This window comes from Cebidichthys violaceus, unplaced genomic scaffold (assembly GCF_023349555.1).
Source record: "Cebidichthys violaceus isolate CVI_PGR_0920_01 unplaced genomic scaffold, fCebVio1.0.p SCAF_5, whole genome shotgun sequence".
Taxonomy (NCBI): domain Eukaryota; kingdom Metazoa; phylum Chordata; class Actinopteri; order Perciformes; family Stichaeidae; genus Cebidichthys; species Cebidichthys violaceus.
Genome location: NW_027176705.1, coordinates 13,395,736 through 13,415,245, shown reverse-complemented (window position 1 = coordinate 13,415,245; position 19,510 = coordinate 13,395,736). Strand labels below are relative to the sequence as shown.

Below are 19,510 nucleotides of genomic sequence, written 5' to 3'. Positions count from 1 at the left end.
CTCATCAATACAAGACAACACGTCAACAATAAGTCAAGACAAAGCTCGGTTATCAGCCACGTAGGCCTGTGTGCAACAAAATCAGTCTTTTCAATTAACAAAACCACAAGAACAGGTATAAAAACTGGTGTAAAACTGGTTATTGTCTTACCTTCAAAAGTGCTTTTTCTTGGTGAATCCTAGTAAGTAGGCCACAATAATATTATTTGTATCATTTTTATGTAAGTTGTTGTCCTGAATTGTCTTTCAGCTTTTATGTGGTTAAAAATATTGTCTGTTTCATGTTTGCCAATATCGAGTAATAGATATGTGATAGAGGAGAATAAAATGTCCCCTGAGCTGCACACTGTAGAGGTCTTGCTTGTTTGATGTGTAGCGCTGTCTATGCCGCTGGTCAAGCAATTACAGATACAGATATGGTATCAGTGACTTTGTTTTCCACTAATAACTGACTTAGGCCTCGGACTGTTTGTGTATGAATTGTAAGGTTTTATAGTGGGGTGAGACAGTATGACTTCAGCATGTTTTGCCAGACTTTTAAATAATAGGCTGCATTACAGGATCACTATTAATTTGTATTGACTGAACCAAATTTATAGTGCCAACATCAAAATATACAGTAAGTAAGCATATCACATAATATTGAAATATTCAATATGAATCCATTGTGGCATCAAAATGATCAGGGGACGCCAATAAAAACCAAATGCCTGGACAATTACTGTCCTCTGGCCAGGACTGAGTGTGCAGATCATCACAGCTTTGCACAGGAAACCTCCATCTTCCATGGCTCGATATTGTTCTTGGCGGCGGTGGCACAAATATATGATATTTCAATTTCCAATTTATATCTAAATATTTGTTAAGCTCATGTCTTGTGAGGTACTCGGGGAACGAGTAACCCAGTGAATGAAGCTACCATTTGGTCGGACGAAATGCAGATCAATCTGGATCAGACAATGAGCCGCTTATTATGTGAATTTGTTGTTTTGCGGTTGAAGTTTGCTAGTGTGCCTGAGCGTGCCCACATACTTAGTACGGATATACTATGCAATAAATGTTACAATGTTCAGTTTTTGTTGAATCTGTTTTAGAGAGGGGTTGTTTTGCATTATAGTGGGAGTTGGGAGGTATTTCTAATATCTTGTCAACCCTATTTATTTCCCTTCAACCAGAATAGTTTCGTTAGGATTATTATCAATAACAGCTACTTGTAGAAGACGTATTTGTGATTTGTGGCATGATTTATCAAACCTTAGAAAGTATATTTCCCATTCTCTTTTGTGTTTCACTCCATTCCAGATGTTGCTTGACAATCCCAGGCTGTAGCAGTCAAACTTTCTTCACACTGTTGTAATTGTGAAAAGATGTCATCTGCTTTTATAAAATAGTCATTGATACATTTCACAACACACACACATACACACACACATTTTCACACTCTCATCGACAGATGCCGATGGGATCTCCAGACTTCTTTCAGTACTAGTATAGTTTGCTTCTAACAAAAACTGTCATCCATTATATTATTAATGTTGGATTCATATTAAAATATACCCCCAAATCCCCTTACTAGGGTATTATTTACTCACCCTCTTAACACTAAACTATAAAGAAACATATATGAAAAGAAGGATTAGAAAACAGAATCAATGACTTTAGCTTGTGCTTCTTTAATGCTGGTGTAATCCCTCTAACTTTACTTGTTCACAGCAGGCTGAAAAGAAGATTCTTCCCGACTTCTCTTGGGTTCAGTTGATGGGTTAATGGCAGTAGGAAGTCGAATAACTATCAATCAAATGACACAGAAATCAATGTATTTCAATGGTGGTGAAGCTTCCTTCCTAGACGGGGGTCAACAGCAAGCTGAAGGGTCTTGGCTTTTTCACAAAACAGTTGTTTAGTTCTGAAAACAAAAATAAGCATAATGGAAGCTTATTCACACAAATTTACATCGTCTGATATTTGTGTCATGAACAACAACAACACTGTCAAACGTTGCAAATATATTTGCAAAATAACCAGAACAGGGAGTTATTTAAGTACATTTGCGCAAGTTGCATGTCAGAAATGCTCAGATCTCACTGCGACACTACTTTGCCGATTCCAAGCCATAAAAGATCTGTCTTCAAATGATGAATAAAATAAAGTTGCTGTAGTTAGATTCCGTGCCACTTGGACTTTTTACTTCATAATATTGATTTCATGTAAATGCATCAATAAATTACCAGCCTTAAAGAGAGCCTTCTTTTTAATGAGCGCTTTTACTTTCAATAATAGATATATATTTTTCACAAACACTCTTAAAACTGAAACACTTTTGCTATATCCTAATCTAAGACAACAGAGAATGAGCACAAAAGACTATTCATGTCACTCTCTATACAGTTTGATTTCAACAGTGATGCATGTTATAACCTAATACACTGTTTTTAGCAAAAAGCTGCAATCACCAGGGAGTGATAGAGTACATGCTGACAGTTTCCATGTAAGAATCCCTCCATATAATATTAGTCCTGTTATACTCAAACAGGCCAGCTGAAGATTTGGAAAAAAATCATTATTAGACGTCTTATAATCACACAAAAGACTTTTTCCATCACTGCGCTTGTTAGGTGTTTTTTGCTGCTGCACTTAGCGTGTATTGATCATTGTTGGTCCAAGTCCTCAGGAATCAGTTTCTATTGATTTCCCTTCAGTTGTAAGCCTCTCTTTCTGACCTATGTCTCTTTTTAGACGAAGCACCTTTTCAGATATCCTAACCTCTCTGCTAAGGGTTTACTAAAAAAACATGTCATTGTTGCTGCACTTTCTAAGCACATTTTCAAAATCATTTGTACCGGGATCCAACAAATAGGACAGACCATGATAGCTAATGTCAGCCATTGGCTGATGCAGACTTAATTTAGCTGGAAACACTCCAGTAACACAAGATGCTCTGTGGGTTTTTTTATATTGAGGATTTACGTGTGCTTTTAGAGGGGTAATATGCTCGTTTGCCTGGACCTTCATTATCCTTCATAAAAAGATCCCACTTACAGCCAGAAGATTCAGCGGTGATGATGGTTATTAATAGCCACAGTGCAGTCTGAGTCAATACTGTGTATGTGAGATATTAAGTAACATGTACATGTCTATGTTTCTAATCAAGTATGCATGAGCCAAATGAAGATACCTCCATTACTTCCATTATGGAATTATTTTCAAGATATATTCAATACACTGTATAAAATATATACATTGGATATGCAGGTTATATGCAAATTAAAGTCTCTTGAAGTCAGGCATGTGCATGACTTTGTTTTGAGGTTTTACTCTCATGGCATGAGTTGCTTGGTGTTTCCTCAGCAGTTAAAATCGGTTGTGTCGTTTCAGTGGTGCAGCATCTATTCATCTGAAAGATACAATCTGTCCTTCTGTCTACAACGTGTTGCTGCTTTAGAAACCTTGAAGCTTCAGTAAGAGGAATTGATTTAGGTGTTGAAGTTCAATGCTCTTGAGTGCAAAACTCAGACAGACCATCTGCGAGCTGTAGACCTTCAAACAGCTGTCCTGGGGACTCTTCGGCGGTGAATCAATAAGCAGTGAATTTCAAACCACATTCAGATGCTTCAATGGTAGCTCATGTATGGGCCCTTACATGTGGAAGAGGCAGTTTCCATTTCTACATTCAAATGTCATGTATTCTGCAAGTTACTATAGAAATCAATAGGACCATTGATGCAGTTTAATTTGAATGCAAACAATGAGATTAGATAAGGTTAGATTAGATTAGACTTTAATGATTCTCTGAGGAAAATTCAGCCATTACACCAACAAGTGATTGTTGTGGATCTCTCTTTGGAGAAAGTAATAGCAGGCTATTTCGGCTGCACCATAAAAAGTGGAATTGAAGATTTCAAATGGCCTCTGCAGCTGGTCTTTTATTCTGCCAGTAAGATAACAAAGCCTTTATAGACTCTGAAAGGGTCTGGGTTAGACTAATCCTGCCCACGACAGATCTGGGCATAAGTGAGAAACTCCTGGAGCAACTGTTCATCCATCGGGGTTCAGCTTTACTTTTTTCCAGTGGGGATGAACCAGGCTGGAGTCTGAGGTATACAGAGGTAACATCAGCAGGGCTTAAGACGACGCTCCATTTCACTCAGGAAGGGACACTGAATTTCTCCCCTCAATTCTTGAGGCCTCCTAAGATGTAAACAGCAAGATGGACGTTGACAGCTTGTGTGGTGCAGTTGTCTGAATTGATATCTCTTTCTGTTAAGGTGCAATTTTTAAAGGTGTACACTGTTGGCAGTGTTTGAGTTCAAGTCCATTTGAAGGTTAGGGGAAAAAAAGTTATGCTGTTGTTCTACTTTTAAACCTTTAACTCATTATATGCAACATGTCCAGTGTCTTGTCTTGGTTAAGTGTTGTCGTTACACTTGCATTCTTCACTACGAGTTCTGTTTAGCAAAAACATGTTTCCAAAATAGCAGGGTGGTTTTAAGCCTTTTAGAAAGCTCATTAACTACAGCTCTCTGGAGAATGCAATTGCTAGTAGTAAAAAGCTAATGTTAGGCTACAAACGAGCTGCACCACTGTCACATGACTTCATGTCACCCCCACTAATCTGAGGACGGACTAGTGTATAGCGGGATAACGTTTAGTAATCTTATTTAGCCGCTTATTATCAACCATATTTTTTAAGAAGCATAAAATCTTTCAAATTCATGAGTGGAATATTTACTGACATATTTTATATTGTAGAAAAAAACGTTAAAATCTCTCAAAACAGGTATCTAACCAAATACCCTTTAAAAGACAACATTGATCTTGAGATGAGGGAAACAGCAGGAGAAAAATTGCTGACTCATTTGTAGGTTTAACTGCAGCACTTTATTATTAATCAAGTTCTTCGAAGGTTTGATTGTCTTATTTCTGCCGTTGTACTGCTACTGGTTGAGATGTTTTTGTAGCTAAACCAGTCAGGATTATTATGTGGAAAGGTATGTTATGATATGTTATACCTCTCTATCTCTATTCAACCATCTTTTCTGCCTTTTCTATCTCTGATCTTAAAAATATATAATACATAATGCAAAGAAATCCATCTGTTGATCAATACTTTTTTAAAACTACTAAAAATGTGTGTTTACCGTGTATGCCTTCATCTCAGCACAAACATGGCTGTTGACACAAAGGATCTCTGCTGCACCTCGAAGGATTAGATGGAGGCTGAAGATGCTCCCTAGTTGCATCAGCTCACTATAAATAGGTGGTTGAAAATAAAAAAAAACTCCCTTAATGGTTTGGCACTAATGTATTGCAGCTGTGAAAGATGTGGTGTAAATCTTTTAGGCACTTGGAATTCATAGAATGGTTTGTAATCAGCAACAGTTTGTAATCATCATTTTAAAAGTCAATTGACTGAATTAAAATGAACTGTTTCTGTTACATCTGCAACTACTAATTTTCTTGTGATGTTCTTTTTTTTTTCATGTCAACAAATTCCATGTAATGACCAAAACCAAAAATGAATTGATCCTACTTTACAGTAAATCCTCTGGGTCATGTGAGCTCCATTGTTGTCAAAAACAAAAACACAAAAATGAGCCACACTGAGTGACATCTTCCATCATTACAATGAACGTGGACACTGTTGTTTATTTTGAGTCAATCCATCATATACTTCTGCCGCCATAAATACTCATTAGAACACCAAATGCTTATTAATCCACCTCTGAAAATAGTCCCCAACCGATCCCCCAAAACAGCAGTGCCCAGTTGCTGTAGAAAATGCCTTAACCTACTTTAAAAATGAAATATATGAAATATGTCTGACCCATTTTTAGCTTCAGATGTGTTTACGAGTGCCAAAGACAGGGGAGGAAAGTCGGATAGTATTGAGATTCTGACTTTGGTTTCGGTTTTTTTATGGAATTTGTTGACAAGAGGACAAATGTAGAATACATCATCGTTGTCCTTTAAGTTAACGTGGCAAACAGTAATACCTCTTCCATGATGTTATATTAATAACGAGTATCCGCCTGTTGGTTTCTGCTCTCTCCTCAGTGAGTCCAGATGTGACCGGTGATCACAAACATCATCGTCATCATCATTATCCACCTGCTGATGATTCAGAAGTGGAAGGCAGATCCAGGAGCCTTGGACTGGCAGGGGCCATCTGGGTCTTGATATTGCCTTGTTTTCATATGCTCTTGGCCTTGTAACAGCTGCCTTTTTGCAGCATGAAACTTTCAAGACTTCATTTGAAGCTTATTTATCAAGAAATGAAAGGGCCAGTGGACGTAACAAGCTCCAACCTGTAATGGAGCACCACCTCCACACAGTGCAGGACACGGTAGGAGTGAACACTAATAATTGTATGGAAATTACAAGACATGTTGGTTTATGGAAGACAACATATGGTTCAGATTTGCAAATATTAATTATTTTTTACCTGGCATTCATAACCCTAATAATACTATTATAACAGCCGATTTCAAGAATAACTACAATGTCTGTTGTAAAAGTTCGGTATTAATTTAATTGTATGACACATACATACATATATATATATATATATATATATACGTATATATATACGTATATATATATATATACGTATATATATATACGTATATATATACGTATATATATATATATACGTATATATATATACGTATATATATATACGTATATATATATGTATATGTATATACGTATATATATATATATATATATATATATATACGTATATATATATATATATACGTATATATATATATACGTATATATATATACGTATATATATATGTATACATATATATATATATATACGTATATATATATATATATATATATATATATATATATATATATATATATATATATATATATGTATGAATGTGCAGGAACAAAAAGAGAATTGGAAACATCTGCTTCTCTTCACTTGTATTAGCTGCCATCCTGTCCAGAGTTCATTTAATTGGTATATTTCGATTACAAAATTGACCTGTAATGCTACTGCTGAGAGAAATTGTAAGGAGATAGGTGGGTAGGTGGAAGTGGGGGCAAGTGAGAGAATTCATACTCCTTTCTTCTTTATGAATAGATTAGTTTCTTCAGGAGTCTATTATCATTTCAAACTCAATCCTCCTCTGCCTTCATGGGCCTGGATGGGAGCTGATAGCTCCTGGAGCCACTGCCGAGGAAGAATCCAATTGCTCCTACTGTACCTCCTACCTTTCTGCTGGTGTGTTGCTAGCAGGCTTCTCAGAAAAGGAAAATGATTTGTTTCATCTGCTGTTTTTTTGGCTGACATACAGTATGCTCAGAAACTACTTATAGAGCTAAATAAATAATACTATTAAGATCCTGCAGAAGCTAAAATTATACTCTTTAGAAGCAAATTTCACTATTAACATTTCATGTATACAGTATATACATCTAGACGCTACAGAAATAAACAAGAAAAACATTAAAGCTGCTACTGTAAATAGACGACAGTGTAACAATTAAGTTAACTATTCAATTAGGGCTCAAAACAGCCTTAAAACAGGCACAAGTCTTTCCAGTTACTCTATTTGATCATATATGATCTTAGCCTGCAACTTTCCTCACGCTGCATTGTTGTCATTAGTCACTTTTACCTTTAATATACAAGGGTTGGACTTTACTAAAGTCAAGGCTGTTCAGGCACTTGAACCACTTGAGTAAGTTGGAGCTAGTCTCAAGGTTTATAAATGATAACTTTGAGATTAATTATACTCATCATTTCTTACTGTCTATTGAATCTAATATCTTGTAAATGGGGCTTTTGTGTTGGGCGAAAATCACAGACTACAATAGTTACTAGCTAACAACTTTAACACAGTTTAACTACCTAACAAACCAGTTATAGTTGGAACCATCAAAGTCAGTGCTGCTGTCTTTCGAACAGCTGTCTTAATGACACTATTAAAGAATAGTATTCAGTCTCTAACTAGATAACAGGCAGCAGGCACAGAGACAAACTTGCCTTGAGGCTAAATAAAAGATGTCAGGTTATACTGGTTCTCCTGTACTTAAAGGAAGGGGTTGAATTTGATGTCTTTATGTGATTATTATAGCTTCATATTGAGACAGTTTTCCAGAGCAGTGAGAAAAGGGGCCATGTGCTGATGATGATGCCGATGTCGTGATGATGTGCACTCATATCCAGACAGGTGTCATTCTGCAGGCATTGCAAAGTGTCAGAACCTCTTGAATAACATGTTTACCCTCACATATCGTGTTTGGAGAGTGAATGCATTATGTGAAAAATACATTCCTGTAATAAATGCAACTCTGCAGGACTTTCTTTTACAATGGTTCTCAAAAGACTTTTATCATGGATTTCATTTTCATTGCTTGGGTTGTCTTTTTTTAATCTGTTAAAACATTGTATTAACTAAAGTTATTGATGAGATCTTAGAATGCAACAATATTGCTGAAGATAGGTCAGACGTTGCAAAAAACGATCAGACTTATGATCGTTGGTTGTAAACAGGACCTTTGCAATGATTACTAGCGACATTAGCTATACTTTCAGTGTTACATCCGAATAGAGCTACTGATTTTCTGCCTGCTTCTATTTGTTGCCCCCTTTTTTTTTTTTTAAACAAAGTCACTACGTTCTCAGATCTCAGCAATTGTTTAGATGAGTGTGGGTGAGTGCTTTTCCAAAAAGTTAAAGCATTGTTAGTTTGTAATTGAGTGTTGACTGTAGTTGTATTATAACTTATCTGTAACAATCTTTAATATCTTAACCTGACGCCTGTTTTCCAGCAGAATTCATGCTTTTTTTCCCAACTGTCCTTTTACTGAATAACAACCCTCAACTCTTTCTAAAGATCCCCAAGTGTTCCCAGGTCTGCTTTCTTGTGGCTTTAAAATGAGTTCTTCTCCAGTATAAGTCACTGCTTTTCCTTGGGAACTGTGAGTGCTCCCTATAACTGAAATTCAAAAGGCAAAACCTAGGACATTTAATCAGAGAATGGTGTATATTTCTGTTCTGCCTATTCTTTAATATATGTTAGATTACATGTCAATAATTTTTTTATAAAATAATATAAAATAAAGATATATACAATATTTCTTGAAGTTTGGCCAAATTCTGTCAGCACTGATTAATAAGGGTAGTTATCCTGAGTACATCACTCTGTCAAGCTATAATCTCATCTCGACGCCTTGAATCTGTGATCTCACTCTTTTTCGTCGTGACTGGAGCTGAGACTTGTAACAAGGATTAAGCAGAAAATTGAGATCTTTGCTTATTTACAGCTCAGCTCTGTCTTTACAGCCGAGGTAGAGCCAATGTCCCTATCTGGCAGTCTTACCTTGACATTTGTTAGAGGGAGTGTCTGTCAGATGTTGTTTTTCACGAAGCGACGTCTATCTCTCATAGTGGGTAGATGTATTCATTTATATATTCAGTACACATCAATAGATAATGCATCTTACGACAGCCCTAGTTCTCGTGGTTTCAACCACTGATTTTACAAGTCATCCTGAGGGTCATCCAAACTTTCCTTTAATAGAAATGACTGTGATTTTAGTGGATGAAGATTCAATTATAGATTTTTGAATAAATGCTTTTAGATGATACTCCTGCTTTATTACACAAATGTTAACACACAGTGGATGTATACTGTATGCTCCACAACATGTATAGAACAATCAATCTCTTCCAGTCATACCTTGTGTACAGCCCAAAATCCACAATGAGTGGAAAACAAAATCATTTGATTTACCTAGTAAACCAATCAATGCAATCAAAAAGCTGAGTGATTTAAGCTCTGGATAATATGATTTAAGTCAAACCACATCAACAAATCAAAATGATTATTTCTGTAAAGGTGCTCAAAATGCATTTATTCATTCTAGAAACTTCCTTTTGCATTTATCCTTACAGGTAATTGGGAGTTGAGAAACCTGGACAGTAATAGGACTGTGTTCACTTTGCACTTGGAGGCACAGAGATAAGAGGTGATAGTAATGAACTTCTGTATTTTAAAAGAGGTGAAGACGGGTATTTTTTGAAAAGTTCGTCTGTGCTGGGTTGAGTCCAATTACAATACACTTTGGTGTCTTCAGAATTACTTTGAGGTGAAGCCTCAGATAGTATGGACCGTTGTCTTTGGAGTCTTTTATCTCTGCATACTGAAGAAGAGCTCCTGGGACCTTCTAAGGAGAATAGTGCTGAGCACTGCTTAAACTTATACGGAGATTAATTTCATATTCCCATCGAGGTTTCTGTTTCACTCAAAACTGTTACTGTGACCTTGACAACAGCTAGCGTTTAGACTCAACTAAGACGGAAGCTTTAATCATCACAGTGCAGACGCAGACGGGGCTTTGTATCATTCTGTTGTTTATGGTGAAGCCAGTGTTTTGAGAAGCTTAACTCTGAACACGGTATGCCTTTCAGTGAGTCAAGGAGATAGGTTGTTGTGAAACATGAGTGAGGTCATTTTTAACTAAGATCAAGTTGTATATGGCCTGACAGGCACTTTGTATTTTCCTATATCAAAAACAGCAATTTTTAAAATTAATTTGATATGTTTTATACCTTTTTTTCCGTATCTTTGCTTCATTTCCTTATGAAACATTATTCAAAACATTATTTGTCTAGTACTTTGGTTAATGACAAAATTTCTGCAAAACTACAGATATTTATCAGACTCATGCAGCTATACTTTGTATTTTGTATTTGTTAGCATCAAGATGGTGAACATCAGCATGTCAGGTGATTCTGTTGGCATGCTGACGTTAGCATTTAGCTTGTCAGTTCAGCCTGTTGATTCTTAGTCATTTACATTTTATTTGAATAGCATCAACAGCAAATACATGTACATTAATGTATTGTGATTTATCACATTTTTTTCAATTTTGCTTTGCTTTCTGTATATGACCATGTTTAACAGGTAGATGTGCATCATAAAAGTGCTCAGTTGTAGGGAAATCCACTCCAGTGTTTAGCACTAACAGGTCTGAGGTTTGTGTAGCATCGTGTGAACTTTTAGTTGAATCCCTCCCACACAAACCTACACACACACACACACACACACACACACACACACACACACACACACACACACACACACACACACACACACACACACACACACACACACACACACGTCAACCATGCACTAAACACTACTGTTACAAACTGAAGTAGGGAACCATTGTACTGATGCCAACAGGTAGAGCTCAGGTCAAGTTCTGCTGTCGACCCGTTAAGTGACAAAATGCAGAAACATGATGGATAAATACAGGTATATTTTACTGAACATTTACAGCTATGATCCAGCAGTAAGGTTGAGAACCTGCATTTAGTCATTCACTCTATCGTTTCTATTCATTTATTTAATTTTTCATTTTGAGACAAAGAGAACGCTAAATAGCACATAACCGACACCACCCCGCTGCCCTATAGGCACTTTTTTAAATTTCTTGGTGTTTTCAGACATTAATGGCCAACTGAAGATACAATGGGACACACTGACACACACAGATACACACCTCCCACCACCTAGAGATAACAGCCTGTGCCTTCTCACTCCGATTTCGGTGTTCAAGCCTTTTTTCTCAAAGAGAATGGGGTAAACAGCCACATCAATATAGTGTTTTCCCACTGTCTACCCACCCACTGCCTCCAGATTATCAGACAGGACTACAGCACAGGTTTCACAATAAATCCTATCATCCCTTCCATCCTTTCCTCTTCACCCATCTTCTTTTTCCATCACTCTGACTTTCCTTCTCGCTGTTTTGCAACTCAGTCTCCCACTAAAGTGAAGTTCAGTTTAACGATACAATATCTTTCTGTTTCAGCATCATTTTCAATCTTTCCTTTTCACACTTGTGCATCTACAGCTCATTAATGAGGGGGCATATAAATAAATAAGTAAATATATATGCCATATATATATATATATATATATATATATATATATATATAGATGAGTGCTGGGTTTATTCACCATGAGAGGAGAACTGGGATCAGGTGTGAGGATAAGTGGCAATAAATAAGCTTGAAATATGTGTGCAGGAGTCTAACATTTATGAACATGTAATTTGATGTACCGCTGTGGTGTCAAGTGAACTTGCTGTGTGGTTGAACAAAATCTAGGATCTAAGAAGCACCAGAAGATGACAGAAAAGGACAAAATGGAAGAACAAGTTACAGAAGGAAATAGGCCACCGCATATTGGATTAGTATCAGATCTCAAATGGTGACATGGCTGGAGACACACAGGAGTAAATGGTACAATTAGCAATTTCAATGAACTTAATAATATTACCTACCATTCTGTGCAAAAGTACCAAAGCAAATATTACTCACCCTTTATTTTCAGAGGAAAGAGGTTGTTACAAATGACATCAGAAACCGACTGACTCCTACCTGCTGTGCCAGAAGCCTGGAGAGAATGTTGTCTTATCTTCATAGTCTTTCTCACCATGTCTGCTCTTGGAAGGTCAGTTGGCCACACAATGCAGTATTGTAGAGCACAATTTGGCGCACGGTGAGACGTTAAGACATTCTGCCGCTAATCCTTAAAATGAAAAAAATCCCATGTGCAGTAAATGCTTTTTGTATTTGGAGGGAGGAAAAGACTTAATTAAACTTCCCCTTGTTTACACTTTACTGCTAAAAAAAAAGCTTCCATTTAGGGCATTTCTTTGTCCTAAATCAAAAACTTCTCATTTGATGTATGCAATGACTTTCAATGATGTTCTGGGGGAAGAGCTCCATTTTATTTACTGACCTACTTATCACAGCTCACACAAGCATGGTTGCCACTACTAAGACCATCCCCATGGCCACTGACCCATTTGCCAGACATGCCAACCTTCGAAATTTCAAATTTTCAGATCACATAAGTCATGCTTAAATCTCTTCCCTAATATTTCTCCTCTGCCGCACACCGTCGGCTAATAACCCCCTTCTTCCGATTCCCACCCACTTTCCTTTCCCATAGTTTTCTGGTGCAAGGTGGGTGTCCCTCTTAACATCAGCTCGTGACTGAGGTCTGACACATCCTCTCACTGCCACTTCCATTTATGACACAATCCGATACATTATTCATGCTTCTTAATTAGGTAGTGAAGCAGCAGCTTACACTGGTGAGACATTTTGTAGATCAAGTTTTCGTATGGCACTTTTAACATGATTTTTTGCCACTGCATACAAAAGCAAACTCATTAAAAAACGGCACTATATGAAATGGAGAGGATGTGATGTTTTTTAACTACAAGTGATTCTATTATTTTGAAAATTTTAAAAATCATGCAAAAGAATGCATGAAAATGTAACGGTGCATACAGTGTCAAACTCACATGGAAAATTATATTATATAGGACATTAAGTACACACAAAATACCTGAAGATAGCCCGGTTATACCTCATACCTGTAGTGCTATTTATCAATCTAGATGGTTTTGCAGTGAGTTGCCTTTTGGAGATATCGGCGATGGATATCTAGATTAATAAATTCCACTACAGGCTACATATTTTTGATTTTGGGTTTAGCTGTCCCTTTAATGGAGAACATGATGAGTTTAATCTGGAAGAGTTGGAGCAGAAAACCCTGCAGGCTTTTGAAAAACATGTGGAAAATATCTAAAATATTTACAATTCACACCTCGGTCTCAGTCTTATTAGTCACAAGATTAAAACTGTGATTGCCTCAATTTCAACTATGCCAATCCGCTAATCAGTATAATTGGAATTTTGTTTTAAAATATTAGATACTAATTTATGCTGTTTAAAATACAGTGGCATTTATCGTTGCTGTTACCAATCAGTTCTCCCTCTGCAAGTCTGTAATTTAATAATATTTGTTTATTCATGAACATATCCAACAAAAGGCTGAACGTGGCTTCAAATGTATTTTCAGAGCCAACTAATCTGGGCTGTTTTAGGAGCTAAGCCTTTTTCTCTTCTCTGTCTTTTGTCATTTAAAAAAGGCAGTGTGCTTTACCTGTTGGCACTGGAGCTGTATGCCTCTGACATGGCAGTATGCAAAACCTCTTTTTTTCAGAGAACAAATCAGTGTGGTGACAAGCCTAATATCTACTGCAGATTTCTTTCTTTCTCAAGTCAAGTGGTGGGTCAAAAGGGATAAAACCATTTCCTTTCTCTTCTCTGATACGCGCTAATACGCAGTCTGTCAGTACTGAGGTGGCAAGGCCCTCGGGGAGGGTTTTGCACTGAGCTATTTCTTGTCTGTAGAAAGATCAGGGAGTGTAATCTCTGTCTCTGCTATCCAGGACTGTGCTGCTGTGTAATTCAGTCTTTATCCTAAATCCAGGGAGAGACCGACAACAGAGAGAGAGAGAGAGAGAGAGAGAGAGAGAGAGAGAGAGAGAGAGAGAGAGAGAGAGAGAGAGAGAGAGAAAAAGATAGTGAGAATTATTTGAAAACCTTCAATGTATGAAACAAGAAAAAAAAAAAGTGTATTCGCAAAAGAAAATGATTGCAATGGGGGTTAGGACGTTGACAGAGGGGCACTTTTTCAGATGAAGCTAGATGGAAATACATATTCACAAAGACTCTTCATCCTCATACAAAGCAGTTAGTAAGTTAACCCTTTTCTTCCCTGAGATCTGCCGAGACCTATCTTGTGCTGCATGTTGTGCCTCGTGCATCTCCTTTAACTCAGCTGTCACAGTTCATCACCAAGTTGTTTTTGGCCGATATTAGAGTCCATCCTAATGCAACCTTTGGGATTTGATCGTGGGCCATTGTGAAGACATCTTAGTCATAAAATTCGGTGGTGTTTGATTTCCAGCACCAGGCTGTTGTGCGAAGTCCTCTTGTATACATTACATTACATTACATTACAGTCATTTAGCAGACGTTTTTATCCAAAGTGACTTACAATAAGTGCATTCAACATTGGTAATCAAAGTATATCTGTGTATTCAAGATCGCTTCAGGCCAGAAAATGTTGCAGATTTTTCCAAGGCTTCCATTGCGGAAGGCATCTATTTTTCTATTTTTTTTAATTTAGCATTCCAAGCAAACACTGGTTTTACATTGCTAGTGTAAAGTCGGACCATTGATTTCAGGCTGTACTGTTTTGACTTTGCACCGTGAGCCTTCCCAAGCCTTGCTCTGATGTCCTTAATGTGCCGTACAAAGAAGTCTTGTCATTCTGAAGTGCAGGTCTCGAATGAGCCCCTCAAAGACAATACACACAGTCCAAGATCACATCAATATCACAGGAACCAGGTGAGTGTTAGTGAAGCCTAAACACAGAGAGTGGCTGGAGAAAACATCAGCATCTGATCTTATTTGTTAAAACATTAAGTACATTATACAAAAGTCCAAGTATATAATGAAGCCTGTCCAAAAGAAAATATGATACTTGAGATTCACTCTGAAATATATTTATGTCTTATTATTCTGTACTGGGTTAAATCCATTTAATTGCTCAACTCTTGTGGGAGTGAAAATTGAAAACCAAGGTTTAATTTCATAGGTCTCAATTTTCAGGGGATTTTTCAGCGTCTCTAAAGCCCTTGCACTATTACTTGCCATGTAAAAAGCAATTACAATCGGTGCGTGGATGAAATGTGTCATCAGAGAATCCATTAACAATGTCCTCAGACCTTAATATTTACAGTCACCACCCTACTTTCAGAGGCAACACTGAGTTTCATGAGTTGTGAAGGACAATTAAAAGACATTGGTGTCATTGTCAGATCTGTATTGTTTGGAAGTCTATTTGAGGCACTTCTGATTTTACAAAGGTGTTTATTTAGTACCGTTGTATTTGAATTGCATAATAAATGCTAAGACGCTAAGACAAGCTCTTTTGCTCCCACATCATTCATTTAACTAGTGCGACCACTATAATTGTACGGGTGCAATGACAAAGGTGTTTAAAAATGTGTGCAAGGAAAACAACATAAGATTGTGATCTACAGTCTTCTCTGTTTAAAGAGATAACTAATAATATATGAATACAATATGTGTTCCTCAGTATAGTAAGCTGTCTTAAATGAATAGTTGGTAATTTTGGGAAATACATTTATTCACATTCTTGCTGGGAGTTGGATGAGAAGATTGATACCAATCTCATGTTTATATGCTAAATATGTAGTTGTAGCCAGTTAGCTTAGCTTAGAATAAATACTGGTAACAGTATATAAATCTGCCGAGAAGTACCTTAAACACTTACTAATTAACTAATATTGTATTGCCTGACAGCCTCACAGGTAAGACAAAGGTTTCCGGTTTACACTAAAACAGGGTTTTCAAGCTCAAAATTGATACAACTTTGTCTCCTCATTGTCTTTATACATTCACGTGCCTCCCTTCCAACAACTTCCATGGAAAAACATTTCTCATGATGCTTTGGGGGATGTAAACAGGAAGTATAATCTTGACATGAAGTCAATGAGATAGCTGTAGAAAACAACTTGAGCCCTGTGAAAATCAATGGATCATTTTTTTTATATATCAACGTATACACTTAAACAGCCCTTATTAAAAAAATAGGTTCTAATTTTAAATTCACTGATTGACCAATTAAACAAGGGAATTAACAGAGTTATTTCCCTAGTTATATTAAATGTTCATGTGAGTGAGCCGACACCAAGCTGTTGGGATGCTAAAGGAGACGGTAGGGCCCTGTGGATGCAGAAGAAATTGATAATTTTATACCCGACAGTTGATCTTTTTTGGCTTAATGCACTACTGAGACAGCTCTGTTTAAACACACATATGATCATACATCTCCTCAACCAGTAGATCATTAGCCTACTTACTAAAAGTGCACACATCTCTTCTTTGATGTGTCAGATGCTCAACTCCTCTTTATATATTTCAATTGAAGAAACGTATTTCAACTGCTGCATAAATCATCAGTGAGACAGTACAATATGAGTTGAATTAATCAAATTCCAAATGGTGTTTTTTCTGTCAAAGTAGTTACCAACACAAAACATCTCTGCTGTCTATTGGTGACTTTATGGCCTTCATGCTTGGGTAGTCATTTGCTGAAACAGCAACAAAAAATACTATTTACTGAAATTAATTGAATTCTAAAATTGTCCAGTTGTGTGAAAGTCAATCAAAAATTCTGAATGTAAAGATAAAACACAGAATAAATGGTGTCAGTTATTTAAATAAAAATCTATGCCAGCGGATCAGATGGTTCAGCTGCACATACAGCAGTCATACTGTATTTCTACTATACAGTGAAACGGAATTAATTCTTTATACGGTCACAGGGTTTTGCCAAGAGCAATCTAAAATTACCAAGTGGATCCCACAGAAAAACTCAGCTCTCTCTCTTTAAAATGTGTGTTTTTTGTAGTTCATTTGGAGTTCTTTCACACTGCTTTTCCATTATTGAAGCACATAAATAATTGTACAGACAGAAAAATATATTATAATAAATAATTCTGGTTCACATGTGAAGCTGTTTCGTGTTGTCCCCATTGCTGTTGTCATGTGAAAATTAATAAATTGATGTTTGGGGGAGCTACTAAGATGAATAGAATGTGGCAATGCAGTAAGTCTTTTTTTGTCAGCCAGACGTTCTGCTGCCTCCCCTGACAAAACGTGACAACGAGCCAAGTTTGACAATTGATAGATTACAGGTAGCAGTTAGCGCATTAATCTCAACTGAGCTCGACATACCTGTTTCTTGCCTGTGTCTCTTTCTCTTTCACTTAATAGTTTGGTGGGGGAGGGGTCTTCTTCATTTTTTTGTGCGCTGAACATTTCCATTGCACTACATTTCTGTGATCCAGGTCCTGTAATCTGCTGCACATTTTGTAACACATAATGGATAAATAGGTTCTAGAAACTTAATTACCTTAATTACAAAGAGAGTTTATAGAATTTGACAATATGAAAATTTACAGACAGTATATTTGAATATAAGGATGTAGTTCTATAAATATGGGGATCAATGTAACCCAAATATAGCCTAGTATTAATGTAAATATATTACAGAATGTATTATTTATGTGGTCAGTGATAATATTTGGTGTATTACAGTATTATTTGCATCCAGTTTGAATGTTAAACTCTGTGCTACATTACATTGAAATAACACATTGAAAATTGAATACATTTTTGTTGTTTAAATTTCAATGTCTCTCTCTCTCTCTCTCTCTCTCTCTCTCTCTCTCTCTCGCTCTATATATATCTATATATCTATATATATATCTATATATATGTGTGTGTATGGCATACTATACTACGACACATTTAACATGTTATGGCATACTATAACATTTTCATGACATTGCATGGCATATGACATTTTATGAAAGAAATCCCATTTGGCGGACCCATGAACACAGATATTGGACCAGCTCCCTGACATGGAAGAATTTAATGAAGAAATGCTGACTTATTGTGCAAACTTGTTCTCTGTTCATAGTCCTATCCACACATAGGTGAAAACAGCTCTACTTCCAGAAAAATAAATGGCAAACTAGCCCAGTTGGCAGGGACCATACCAGGTCCTCCTCACCATGGCATCAGTGGTGGGGATTGCAGAGAATACCACAATTGTGCATGCCAGCCACAACAGATGTATCCCTAAACCAGTGGATGCCTTCTCACCGGCAAAACAACAACACTGCGGGACGAGCTGGAGACACTAAAAAGGGAAGCCAAGCACTGACCAGGAACAACAACAATACTCTGAGAATAATCAGAGCAGCAAGGGCTCAGACTAGCCTTTAAAAGAGAGAGTTACAAGAACTATTTTTGTATTGAACTTGAATGTGACATACTCAAAAAGCAGAGATTAAACAACTATGCATTTAAATCCCTAACACCGACATAACCACCAACCAACAACAAATAAAAGGTGATTTTCAAATATCAAAGAGGTATGCTCACTCTTTCCCTTTAATAGCTGGCTGGAGTGTGTGGGGACGATGTTGACACCTGAGCCTGGGGAGTGCTGTCGGGTCCAAGGTTGTCTGTCGCCATGGTATGGTGGGACTGCTGTTCCCTTCCTCTCTGTCTTACTTTGATTCCTTCACAGTGCGCCCATAGGTACACTGAGATATATATATATATAAATACAACATCAATGCCCACATGTGCACAAGGTCATTACATATTCAGATCCTATTATTGTAAAGGAGAAGGAAATTACAGGGGAATTATTATGATACAATTAAAAGAAGGGGACTGTACAATGTGATCTACACACTCTTAACCTTATAAACTTAACTAATCAAAACCAAAGATTCTGCCAGATCTGGTCATCAGTTAATTGAGGGGAACTCCTGGTATTCATTTCTCAGGTACCTAACAATCTAAGGCAGAGCATTAGCCAATCTTAGCCATACAAGGGCCACCAATATCATGATCTGATCATGTTCAATTCGACTGGCAATCCCACACCAAGCGTCAAACAACTTCTGAGTACCCTGCATCATCAATCCGATCAATTAATGTGATTTAGCTGAATCAGAATAGTGCACACAGTGTAGGAGCATGTGTTGCATCTACACAGGGATA

The 19,510-nt window shown here is 37.0% G+C and overlaps 1 protein-coding gene across 1 annotated transcript in view; it reads left to right on the top strand.

The window, feature by feature from the left end:
• Nucleotides 1-6,521, top strand: part of gpc5a (glypican 5a) — a 107,479-nt gene extending 100,958 nt beyond the window's left edge. The window contains exon 9 of the mRNA XM_068730641.1: nt 6,055-6,521. Within this exon, the coding sequence (XP_068586742.1) occupies nt 6,055-6,212 (158 nt within the window). The 3' untranslated portion in view covers nt 6,213-6,521. The remainder of the gene's footprint in view (nt 1-6,054) is intronic.
• Nucleotides 6,522-19,510: the final 12,989 nt, after the last annotated feature.